The sequence below is a fragment of the Aulostomus chinensis genome, chromosome 4 (genome assembly GCF_037954235.1).
Source record: "Aulostomus chinensis isolate RoL2024-O1b breed Wild chromosome 4, RoL_Achi_v1.0, whole genome shotgun sequence".
NCBI classification, from domain to species: Eukaryota; Metazoa; Chordata; class Actinopteri; order Syngnathiformes; family Aulostomidae; genus Aulostomus; species Aulostomus chinensis.
This window is the reverse complement of record NC_141323.1, coordinates 11,007,024-11,019,438: the sequence shown is the minus strand read 5'-3', so window position 1 is coordinate 11,019,438 and position 12,415 is coordinate 11,007,024. Positions and strand designations below refer to the sequence as shown.

Below are 12,415 nucleotides of genomic sequence, written 5' to 3'. Positions count from 1 at the left end.
TCTGTTTCTTTTTGTTCCCACTCTTTTATACAGTGTTTCTTTGTTGTTCCCACTCTTTTATACAGTCTGTTTCTTTTTGTTCCCACTCTTTTATACAGTCTGTTTCTTTTTGTTCCCACTCTTTTATTTAGTCTGTTTCTTTGATGTTCCCACTCTTTTATACAGTCTGTTTCTTTTTGTTCCCACTCTTTTATACAGTCTGTTTCTTTGATGTTCCCACTCTTTTATTTAGTCTATGTTTCTTTTTGTTCCCACTCTTTTATACAGTCTGTTTCTTTTTGTTCCCACTCTTTTATTTAGTCTATGTTTCTTTTTGTTCCCACTCTTTTATACAGTCTGTGTTTCTTTTTGTTGATGCCTCGAAGGTATGTTGTTGTCTTTTTTTCTATCATTTGGCACAAACGTGCGCTGGGTCTCAAGGATGAACCGGAGGGATTTGTTGGCGGTCAAAGGTCGAGTTCGCCTCTCATGGACCTGATATCTCAGGAACGCCTAATATTTTCAATATTAGGCACAAATGTCGACTGAAGCCATCTTTTAAAAACGACTCAACGATTTCTATGTGGTTAGAGATTGTTGAAGCAACCGGGAGTCGCCCCCTGCTGGCTGCTATCATGATGGCATTAGCTTCACTTTTCAAGCTCTGAAGGCTGAAGTCCGCTCTCTCACACAGGCTCTGATTCACGGACAGCAGAGGAAACAGCGCCTGCTTCAGCTCCCGTTCAGCCGCTGTCTTTTCAATCCTTCACCACAGTGAAAACAAACCAAGCTCATTTGTTGTTGTGAAAACTTTTTGTCGAAAGCGTTTTTTAAAAAAAATTTTTTAACTAGTTTTTAATTTTTCATTTTAAAACTTATCCTTTATCCTTTTTATTTCCTGACATGAACGAAAGGAATCTGACAGACAGACAGTAAATCTTGAATTCACCTGCTTATGTCTGCAACACATTTTCACACACCCCCCCCCCCACACACACACACACACACATTTTTTGTTGTTTTTTGCAATCGGAGAGAACCTTTGTACATCAAACAGGGAAAAAATTGCAACGTCTCATCAGGACAAAACGGGAGAGTCTGAAACGCTGATGAAATCTGAGAGTGTTTTTGGAGAGGGTGGGTTTGGAGAAGTAGTTCAGTGGCGAGCTGACAAATCGAGCCTCATCTTCGTCACGTCTGATTGTTCTCCGTCTCCCCGTTGAGCCTTTAAACACTGCGACTGTGTGTGTGTGTGTGTGTGTGTGTGTGTGTGTGTGTGTGTGTTGTGTGTGTTACCCTGACCTAGATTTCAAGTCTGCAGTGCAATGCAAGCGATGGTTTGTAAAGTGTGTGAAAGAGACAGAAAGCTCAGTTGATGGTTAACCATACACCTCGCCTTCCCCCCACAGCCGCACAGACCTTCACACACTCGCTCACACACACATACACACACATTACCTTTGTCCAGTCTCACACGTTTCTAAACGGCTCAACAAGCTTGACGTGAGCTTTTTTTTTTTAATCTTCCTCGTTCTAAAAAGATGCACTTTGAGCATTTTTTCTGATTTCATGATCTTCATTTTGCTTCTGGGCGCTGAAATGTGTCACTTTCAGTTTCTAATTGAGATTTTAATGAGTTCCCTCAGACTTCATCAGGGTTATCGGGTTCAGCAGGGCGGCTGCAGGTGGAGGCAGCTTCCTGCTTCAGTGTCCAACGACAGTCCCACACAAGCATCTTTATTGTGGCTTCAAGGAAGCTGCAGTCCAGGATGAGGAAACGTGAAGTGGTGTTTTCTTGATCTTTACTGTTTTCTGATAATTACCATCAGCTGTCACTCTTGGCCCCGCCCCCCCCGTGACTCTGTAAGTGATTGGCTGATGGATGGATGTCACTTGTCTTCCATGAAAATTAAAATTTCAGAGGAAAAGCAAAATTTTGAAATCTCTTCTGCTTCATACCAAACAGACTTTCGGTTTAAGAATCTCGTCAAGACTCAGGAGCCGAGGACGGGACAAGTCTCCATCTGAGAACCAACGCGTTTTCTGTAAACGAGGATCTTTTGACGTGATTTTTGTTCTTTAATATTTTAATCTGAGTGTCATTTTATTTCCTTGTATTTAACTGGAATGTCTTTCTGCTGTGTTTTATGCTCCATGACCTCATCAGCGTACCAACGCTGCTCCACAAATAAACTTTGTCGTGAAGTCTGATGGAGTGAGGCCGACCGTAGCGGCTGAACATTTTGTGTCAATGTCTCTTTTTTTTTTTTTTTACTACATTTGCATTTTATCTTTAGTTTGTTCTTAAAATTCACATTTATTTATTTATTGCTTTTTTATGTCAGAGAACTGTAGCATCAAAATTTCCCTCTGAGATCAGTAAAGTTTGTTCTGTTCTATTTCCTCCACTTGTCTCTTTTCCAACCTCACCTCACCCGTGCTCCCTCCTCCTCCTCCTCCTCCTCCTCCTCCTCCTTCAACCTCTGCCCCCCTCCTTCCTCCTCTCAGTCTCACCCACGGTCGAGTCCTTGAAGCTCTTCACCGAGTCGCTCCGGGATAATGACCTGATGGAAGCTCTGCTATGCGGTAGCGTGCAGAACTGGAGCGGTTAGAAAATGTCAATATGGATGTAGAGGAGTGGAGAGGATGCTGGAGATGTTTGGACGGTTCACTCGTTGATTGATTCAACTGTCCAATGAACCCGTAGGACAGCGAGCCAGTGTTTACATTCTCATTCTCACACTGTAAATACGAACATCTCACTGCCAGCTACTTCTTTGTGTACAACTGTCATCGATGCCCTTGATAATTTAAAAAAAAGGAGTCTAAACTGAGGTGTTTTTTATACATTGTAATATTAATATTTTATATCTGCTGTCTTGTTCTGTAGATCTGCAGGTTTTATGTTCTCTTATTTCATGTCGCGTTCTTTCTTCTTCATGTGTTTGTGCTGCTGCAAGTTCATCCATCTATTTCGTTATTTTACCGCTGAAACTAAAATGTTTTTGGTGGTGTTTTTAAATACTTATACATTAAAAATACTGCGAAAGAACACACCAAATTGTGGGGAATCCCTCTTCGCACTGGAGGAAGACAAGATGGAAGAGCTAAGACGCGTGCCAATTAGCTTAGCACAACGAATGGTAGTGGATGGGAAGTGTTAGCGTTCATCCATCAACATTCATCCCTTTGGTCTGTGCCTGCATTCATGTAATGAGGATTGTGGGTAACGCTCACTGTCAGATAGCAACTTCAGAAAGTACGAAATTGTAACTGAAGAATCAGACACATTGCCGGAACTACTTTCCTGACTGGGCGCAGTGATTCGACGCAGCACCTCATTGTAACTTCAGCCAACAACACTGATTATTTGTTTGTCACTGCTGCTAAAAGTCATGGAAGACTTCTGGACAAACCCACATCCTGAACCTGATGACTTGTGACTGCCTTATGCTCACACTTCCCACCCGCAACCACTTCTTGTGCTAAGCTAACTAGCGTGGGTCTCAGCTCCCTAATGCAGCACAGACAGGGGCATCCATTTTCTTAATTAACTCAAAGGAGGATGGACAGTAAGTTTATTTCCCAAAAAAGTTGTGCCGTTAAAATTGGAAGTGTGGATGAAAGCAGAACTCGAAGATACTGATCTTGTGATTGTTACTTCAGCGAGGACAAATATTTCCTTATTGAAAAACGTGACTGACAGGATATGTGATTAGTCAACCGCCGCAGCTGTCACCACCTCCACCTGGGACTCAATATGCAGCTCGCTCAGGGCTTCCCTTCAACCCGGACTTCCCTGTTTGCTCCTCTGCTGTCATTATCCACATACAACGGGCAGAAAACCATGCAAAGCGGACTTTTGATATGAGGTTGCCAGGCAACAGTATAAAGGTAGCAGCTTTTCAGAGTGACTCAATACAAAGTCTGAGAGTTGGTGGGGCGCCTGCAAGAGAAAGAGAGAGAGAGAAAGCTATTAAACGAATTCAGCTGCATCCATGCAGAGAGCCGGCGAGGAACGGCGCATCTCGCCGCCGCTGAACGTGCAGTGTGGCGAATGTCTATTATTAAATGTTACACACACAACAGCAGCCCATCAGGTCACGAGCTGCATGCATGACTAATGCAACATCTCCTCTAAATATGTGGTTACATGACACCGACACGGGGTGGTGGCGGGGGGGGGGGGGTGCTTTTTCACCACCAGGAAGTGTTAGAATGTCATCTCATTTACAGGCATTGTTTCCCTTTTTCTGCTTGACAAACAAATGTTTAAAATTAGAATCACATTCCCCACAATGACGTCGTCTTCACTTTCCCCCCAAAAACCCCTGACCTCCTTCGTCTCACTGAGATGATTAAATGTCATTATTCTTGAATGTTTTGGTTGGATTCTGTCTCTCCGGAGAGATATTTGGCTCTTCAGAGCATAAATGTCATCTCCATTTTGTTTGCACACTCACATGTTTACTTTCACCCTCAGTGGTCTTTTGTTTTTCTTTGTTTTGAAACCAGCCTGTCTCATTTCACGTGTAATTGCAGTGTTTGTGTGTTTTGTAGAATCCATTAGTGTTCGTCAAGGCTGCTCGCTGGCAGAGAGAAACAGTTTGATGAGCCATCATGAAGGACTTCATCTGACAGCCTACATGCCAGTGCAGATTTCTGTTCAAGGAGCCTACAGGTACTTGAAGTTGTTGCGTTTTAAGACCTTTTAAAAATCATTTTTACAGTTTAAAAGCCATTTCTGATCTCATCTTTTTAAAGCATCGCAGGTAAACACAAAGGTGGCGTCGTGCGAGTGGTTTTGAGGACTGGTTTGTGACGGCAAAAGCTAAAAAGATGTCTGACTTTCAGGCCGCGTCAAGGATTTATGACACCAGAAAGGTGAACCCTCGGCTCGGGGCCGTTGGCGGCACATCGACATCTCTGTTTCTCCACTGTCAACCAAATCAATTGTAACATTTCAGCACAAATATCAAATATCATGGATGTCTCGCTGCACGTCAAAGCCCAGACTCATCATGGGCCGTCCACACAAACTGACATGGATTATTAATTCCTCGTAAATCATTCCTGCTGTCAGAAACACAACCAGGGATTTTCTGAGTGACACTTTGTTTAAATCGAATGAAGCAAACATCCCTCATCCCAAGTGTGCATTTAATTTAAAGTTTTTCATCGCTGCCGCCGCTCTCCTCACCTGAAAGCTATCCAAGCCCCGCCTCCACACCGTCATCCACCTGGAGGGGAATTCTTCTCGGCCCCTGCGGAGCTCAGCCTGGCGTTTCCTGGTAGGGACCAGAAACTGGAAGCGCGAGAGCTGCAGCTGCTTCACAGTGACGGGACAAAAGTTCACCACAAGCTGATAAAAATTAATAGAAATTTATTTTCGTACTTATCAAAAATATCTGCGAGACGTTTGCATAGATGGACGAAAACAGCTTCCATGATTGTTTTGATGTGATTGTTACAACGAGAGGAGAGAGTTGACGTGATTTCAGAAAAGATTTTAAACGCTGGATGTGAAATGAATCAAAGAGCCTGTAGAGATTAGCCTCAGAGGAGAAGGAGCTGGTGGAGAAATTCTACTCTCTCTCTTCATAAATAAGGACAATAAATAATCCAAATATATTATTTCTTGGGTTATTAAATAATTTTCTATTATGGTTTCTTCCAAACCGGTTATTTTACACATTAAGGGGAGAATTCTTCATTTGTGGTCAATAATTATTTTAAATTAAATGCTATAGTGCTCATCCAACATAAATAAAAACAAAAAAACAGAAACAAGTCCTCAGCTTGGAAACATCTTCACAGATTGCTGGAGATCCTGGACCGACCCGACCGGCCCGGATCGAGCCGGCGCCGGGACGTCTCCTCTCCATCGTCTTCACTCGGGCAGAAATTCGTCCTTCTTGATTCATTTTGTTTGTGCTTTGCAAAAACTCAAAAAAACAAAAACAAAGGAAAAAAAAAACCCACAAACTTCTTCTTCTTCTTGCTTTTTGGAAAACTGCAAACTTTTCCAAAGCGGCCCATCAGGAGGCAGCTGCTCCGACATCAGTTGGCGTACTGCCGGTAAAAAGCCACCTTGACTCGCTCGATCTGGTGACACAGTTTGATGGCGGGACCGAGTTTCAGGTCCATACACTCCTGGACGGTGGGGAGAGTCAGCAACAGCATGGCCTGACCGTCGATGTCCTGGAAGAAAAATTTAAAGAAGGAATTCGTCACACAGGGACTCATCGGTGACACGTGTCACTGAGGACATGGTGGCTGGACGAAAGGGCTGACGACGGCTCCTGTCTCCTTCATCCTTACTCCCGCTGAACAACTCAACATTTGAACAATTAAAAATCCTTTCTGGTTATTTTAAACTAATTATTGTGATCAATAAATGGAGTTCAGAGTAGCGATAAAGTCCATAAATGTTAAGGACCTTTTTTGTTGTTTTCTTTTTCAAATGCCTGCCGTACTTCTGAAACCCCAATCACGTCCTGCACCGATGACGAGGTGAACTTGCCTCCACCACGACACATCAAACACCACACTGATGTTTGAAGGGTGGATGAGAGGCTAAATAAACTCTCCCAAAAGACAAAGTTGAATCTTTTCAGTGTTAGAAGAGTGAAACGGTGAAGTTGAGACATTCACAATCACCACTTCCATATTCAAAGATGATTGGTGCTGTTGAAGAAGACACTGAACGCCTGAGCCACTATTTTGCTCACCTGCTCCTGGAAGATGTTGGCGAGCGACGCACAGTCGGTGGAGTTGATGAACTGGACCACTTCATCGACGCTCCACTCCAGAGGGTTTCGGTCCAGAACCAGCTGACTCTCCTCCTCCTCCTCCTGGCACACAAGCAGGAGTTTACAAAAATACCTAAAAACACGAGAGCCAAGATGTCCCCGCAGGAACTCAGCCTCCGTCTCACCTGCACGTCCTGCCCCTGGGCCGGCTGGTACTTGCTCTGGCTGTACGCCGACAGTGAGCGCGTTGACCTCCTGCGGCCTTCAAGAGCCTCTTGGCTGCTTGTGGCTTTGCCTGCGCTCTCTAACCGGCGTAGCGTCACAGCCCGGCGTGGTCGACTGCTGGTCACCTCCACGGAGGAAGCATCTGTGTGGTCGTCACGCGGCTCTGAGCTGGTGCCCTCGCTGCCCGACTGCAGCAGCCGCTCTTCGTCCTCGTCTTCCTCCTCACTGTCCTGAGGTGGGCAGAGAAGCTGAGAGTCAGGGGTGCGTTTGTTTCGTCTTTATTTAAACTCTTCGCCATGTTTTCCTGCTCAATTACTCATCGTTAAACCTGTTTCAAGGGTTTTGGGCTACGAGCTCCAATCAAACAGCGACTGAGTTCTTAAGGTCTCTGACCAACATGAGATTTATCTGGTCGCCCGCGAGCAGGAGGAACCCCACATGTAGTGAACCTTGTCATTTCCTGTTGCCTCCAGGTGGCGCTTTGAATAATTTGCCATCCTTGGCCCAGGCTCCGCCCCCTCCACCAAGTTTGAATAAAATCAGCCTTGTAGATTTTGCCTTTTCCTGCAGACAGAGAGACTGAACAGGCGACCTCCCTGGTGGAGGTAATAACAGGAGGGAAATGAGGAGCAGTGTTATCTAACCTGCGGTGAGCCAGCAGGAGTGTAGTCCACAGCCAAGGAGCGCCTCTTCTTCTGCACAAAGATAGCTTTCCTCTTCTTCCTGCGGCGGGTCGGCTTGGCCAGCTCTCCCTCTGCAGCCTCCTCTCCTCCTGCCGGCTTGGCCAGCTTCCTCTTCTTCACATAGTAACAAGCTGCGGACGCACAGCAGATGTCGAAAACAATGCACCCAAAACAAAACTGTGAGTCAATTACAGCCTGTAGGCTTTGATTTGCGTCGTCTTCATAACTGCGGTGCAGGAAGTGATGCGTGTAATTACAGGCACTCACTGTATTTGGTTTTGGTCTGTACGGAACAGTTCTCTGGGCACTTCTCGGTGACGAGGACGGGGCTTAAGAGGTTTGGGCAGCACTGCAGCTTCACACACACTTTACGGCAGAAGTCAGCGATCTGGTCTGCCAGGCGGACGATTCGGATGGTGGAGCGATAGGTTTTCCCTTTGTATCTGGAAGAAGACGGAGCAGGAGGATCAGCTGGCGATTCGGCTCTCATTGTTGTCATCCAGCACAGCACTCGGCAACCAACGATGGTTGAAAGACGTGACGAGAGGGCTGTGTTAGGGAACCTGGGTTGTGAACACAGTCCAGGAGTCCAGTGTGCTGGCCACTGGCTCAGGTGAGGAAAGGTGACCTGGGAACTGGAGGCTCCTCGGTAGATTCATGTTCAGAGACACATTAAATGTCTTTAATAACCCTCAACAACCAGGAAAAATACACTTTTTTTTCAATTGGTTTCCTGCACCATTTTGCTGCCAACGGGCACTAAAACGGCTCAACAATGTAACGCCAGTGTTGCAAACTGAAACATTGTTGTGCATAAGAACAAGAAAAGACTAAAATAAACCACAGTCGCAACATGGCGGAGATGGTTTGGGGTCAAATTCCTGAGGGACTCTGAGGTAGGACACAGTCGTGGGGGCGTGTCTCCAGTCGTTAGTCAGACTATAATCTGTAGCATGTAAACATGCATATGCATGTAATATTCTATTAGCGATTGATGTCAATCGTAATATTGTCTATTGTGGAAGTTTAGAGCTGATTTCTGCAGGAAAGATGGGATATTTCATGAGAAATGTGTCCCTGAGTTTGCCAATAAAAGGGGGAGGAGTTTTAGTGTCCTCACTTGGCTTTGAGGGTCTCCTCTTGACAGTCCCAGCTCTGGTCCTCCAGCTCCTGCAGCTCCTTCAGGACTCGTCCAGGCTTGTAGGCGGCGTTTATCAGCATGCTGAGGAGCTGCGGGTGGAGAACAAACACAACAATCAGCTCCACTGTGCACACACGAACCAAAACTAACGCATAAACAGACCACAATTGCCTTTACAATTCATAAAACTGCATGCTCACACACAAGCGTGCACAAACACACACACACACACACACACACACACACACACACACACACAAACAGTCCCTAGAGAAATTAGGAGGCTGTTTTTCCGCGCGGCAGTGATGGTGTGTACATGTAAACACACTTGACTGACAGATCCTCACATTAAAATTAAGGCACTGCTGGGAAACTGCAGGTGGTTAACAAGACGTCGCTGCCTCCCCCACCCCCCCACCCCTCTGTCAACGTGTGTAACTCCTCCAGCGCTCCCCGCCAACCCACCTCTTTGAGGACCAGGGTGCATTTCCCAGGTCCGACAGCCTGCGGCAGCTCCGTGATGCGCCTCTTGTTGAGGTAGGGTCCCGAGAAACAGCGGTGGTTGACAAAGATCTTGGAGCAGCAATATCTTCCGTTGGCTACACCTGCACGGGAGGAAGGTCACGGCCACAAATATTAACCACGGTGTTTACGACGACGGCGACGACGTATTCAAACCCGACACAAAGCAAGTAACAAGAGCGTAAGGTTTATTTCTTCCCACTTCACTTTTTATTAAAACCAAATGTTTAGAGCTCCATCATTCCACAAACACTTCTGGGAATCTCGTCATCGCTGCATTGACTCGGATAAACAAAAGCACACGTAAACACGGACTGAGGTCAAAGCACTGCGAATAAGACGTTCACTTCTTTGGAAGTCAACAAAGATTGCTCTAAAGATTTAGTCTGAAGTCTTGCTTGTCTGAGGACTGCTGAGCTTCTGCAGGTCCCAAAGGTCAGTCAAACACACACACACACACACACACACACACACACACACACACACACCAGTGGGCGATAAAAATAAGACAGTCAAAAACACATAAATCTTGACAGCAGCGACAGTCACTATGGCCGCGCTTCGGCTCCCGTGCGTTCCAGGCTTTACAGCAAATGCGACACGATGATGATTTTAAAGCGAATGACTTTACTAAAAAACAACAACAGTAAAAACCTCGCCCTCGCAGTTCATCGGTGACGGCACATTTCCAATCTGAGGTCTTCGGATCACGAGAGTGGTGTCATGTTAGGCTCATGGCCACCATTTTTCTCTGAGAGATCACCTTTTGTTTTTTCCCCTCGTTGTTGAAAGAAATTGGAATAAAACCTGTCCCTGGTGTCATTTTGAGCCCCTTTCATCCCGCTGAAGCCAACGAGGGGTGAGACAAACACCACCCGCGCGGTCGCATGCACGACTGTACCCCTGAACCCACTCAAACCGGCTCTAAAGCGCTACGACATCAACTTGAGGGTTATTTTCCTGCAAAACTGCACTTGTTTCCTCTTTCTTTTCTTTTTTTTAAAGCAGAGCTCAAGTGACCCTCAACGTCCAAACTTTGTCTGCATCACAGAGACGTGCTTCACTGTTCTGCTCCTGAGTCGAGGAGGCGTCTGTGCGCCATCTTTACAAATGAATCTCCACTGTTATTCATTTTAAAAACCAGTGAATCTCACAGGGGCGCACTGACTGAATCCAGTCCGTCTATATATCCTGCTCACATGACTCCCCACCCATGGGTGAATGGGGGGGGGGGGCAGCCTGCTGCACCTTGGCCTTCCCGCAGCCCCCTGACTCCCGCCAGCACCTGGAACCGCACCACCAGGGCTGAATAGTAATCAGGTAAGCTGATGAATACGCATGAGAGAGGGGGTGGATGTTAAACAGGCAACTTGGAAAAGAGGGCAAGGGTCTCCCACAACACGGTGTGTAAACCCCCCACCTCCTTTGTGCCTGAACGTTCATGTTGTTTACAAGCAAATCTGCTGTCAATAAAATGCTGTTGGGAAAATAAAAGCATCTCTTGGGCCTGGTTTATCTCTTATTTATACATTTTACACCTTAAACGTTGGGATGCAGCATCCCTTTGCTGGACAGGGTTGTTTTTGACAAAGTGAATGATTTCCAACGTTACACACAGCGACATTCTTCCTGACAACAAGCTCAGATAAAACAAGGTACATAATTAAAAAAACACCACCACCAAATGAAGACATGATTGAGGAGAGAAATGAAGGTTTCTGCTCATGAGGGACTGGTTTCATTTGCTCAGCTGAGATATAAAGTAGCAGATTGAGCAACGAACCTCCACTGAAGCGGAAAACTTGAGTGACAAGTCGCATCTTGTTGTGGCTGCTCTCCGTATTCCTCACTCATCTTTTAATAACACCGGACACAAACAACAGCCCTCTGTCCAAACAGTGTTTTCCTCGAGTCTGATTAATTTCCTCTGTCTGGATCGCCAGCATCACTTATAATGTAAACAACAGTGTTTTCATTTAGCTTCTTCTTTTTTTTTTTTTTTGGTGCATCATTCTGGGCTCATTTCCCACCGCAGCACAAAGTCCTGTACCTCCATGCAAGCAGCCTGATGAGCACAAACATGTCTTTTGTGCAGCGTAACAGTTGTAATACAATTAATCTGAAGAAAATTGTTTGTTTTTTTCTACCCCTACACGCACTTCAGATGAATTATCGCTTAATTTTGTCGCCTCCCAGCAGAGTCAATCGTGGCTTCCCTGCTGCAGTGAGGCGTGCAGACGTTTGCATGTCTGATGATGTGGTTTGCACAAGCACTTTAGTTTCTAGTAAAATTTTAGATGACAAATAAAGTCTTTTTTATTTTTTATTAACGAATGATTAATTTATGGACACGTGATGTCATTCAGGCCTCGAAACCAGAGGGTTTAATGTGCACCAGAGAAATCAAGTCACTCCTTCGGGATAGCGGATTACTTTATTAACTTTTATTTTTTCAGAATAAGACTCTAACCCTGCTCTGACAAAACAACTCATTATAATGCGTTTCTGCTTTTATTTTGAAGGTCTGAAAAGTAAGAAGAGCGAGAGAAAACAAACTAATAAAAGCTTCTGGTGGCAGGAAATGTGTCACAGTGGGTCGATGTGTTGACTAAGCTGTCAGATCTTCAGAAGTGGGGGACAGATTATTCCTGTCACTCTGTTTTAATGTTTTTTTTTTCCCCTCGCAGTGTCGACAGCAATCAGCAAAAAACAGACTTGCAAGAAAACATCACAACAAACTCGGACAAACAAACCTTCTTCCAATCTCAGTAAAGTTCCCTCCAACCGGTCGCAAGGTCTCAACTTTCTTGTCTTCTCCTTTCTTTTTTTTAGGAAGTTTAGGTTGATTTGCTGTTTATTAAAAGTAGATATCAGATACAAGCATGCAGAGAAAAATAATTTAACGAAATATTGAGTTAGAGCTTGTAGAAAAAATGATATGATTTGATTCTAACTGAGAGCGTGCAAAATTTGAGTTCTCTTTCTTGCACGTTTCAAGCTGCAGGTCTAAAACAAAGTGGGCCGCTCACTCTGGGCTCTGAGGCGGTCCCTTTTTTCTGTGCCTTTATTTGCGATTCACGCTTCACAATCTCTATTTTCTCTGGACAGCACAG

General features: G+C 45.1%; 1 protein-coding gene across 4 annotated transcripts in view; it reads right to left on the bottom strand.

Moving 5' to 3' along the window:
* Window positions 1-5,349: 5,349 nt before the first annotated feature.
* The window catches only part of sfmbt2 (Scm like with four mbt domains 2), a 44,693-nt gene continuing 37,627 nt past the window's right edge, over window positions 5,350-12,415 (bottom strand). For all 4 annotated transcript variants that reach the window (XM_086201738.1, XM_086201736.1, XM_086201735.1 and 1 more), the window contains 7 exons: window positions 9,246-9,385; window positions 8,760-8,869; window positions 7,907-8,082; window positions 7,601-7,770; window positions 6,917-7,186; window positions 6,711-6,833; window positions 5,350-6,180 (listed from right to left, as the gene is read on the bottom strand). In XM_086201738.1, coding sequence (XP_086057864.1) covers window positions 6,040-6,180; window positions 6,711-6,833; window positions 6,917-7,186; window positions 7,601-7,770; window positions 7,907-8,082; window positions 8,760-8,869; window positions 9,246-9,385 — 1,130 coding nt within the window. In that variant the 3' untranslated portion in view covers window positions 5,350-6,039. The remainder of the gene's footprint in view (window positions 6,181-6,710; window positions 6,834-6,916; window positions 7,187-7,600; window positions 7,771-7,906; window positions 8,083-8,759; window positions 8,870-9,245; window positions 9,386-12,415) is intronic.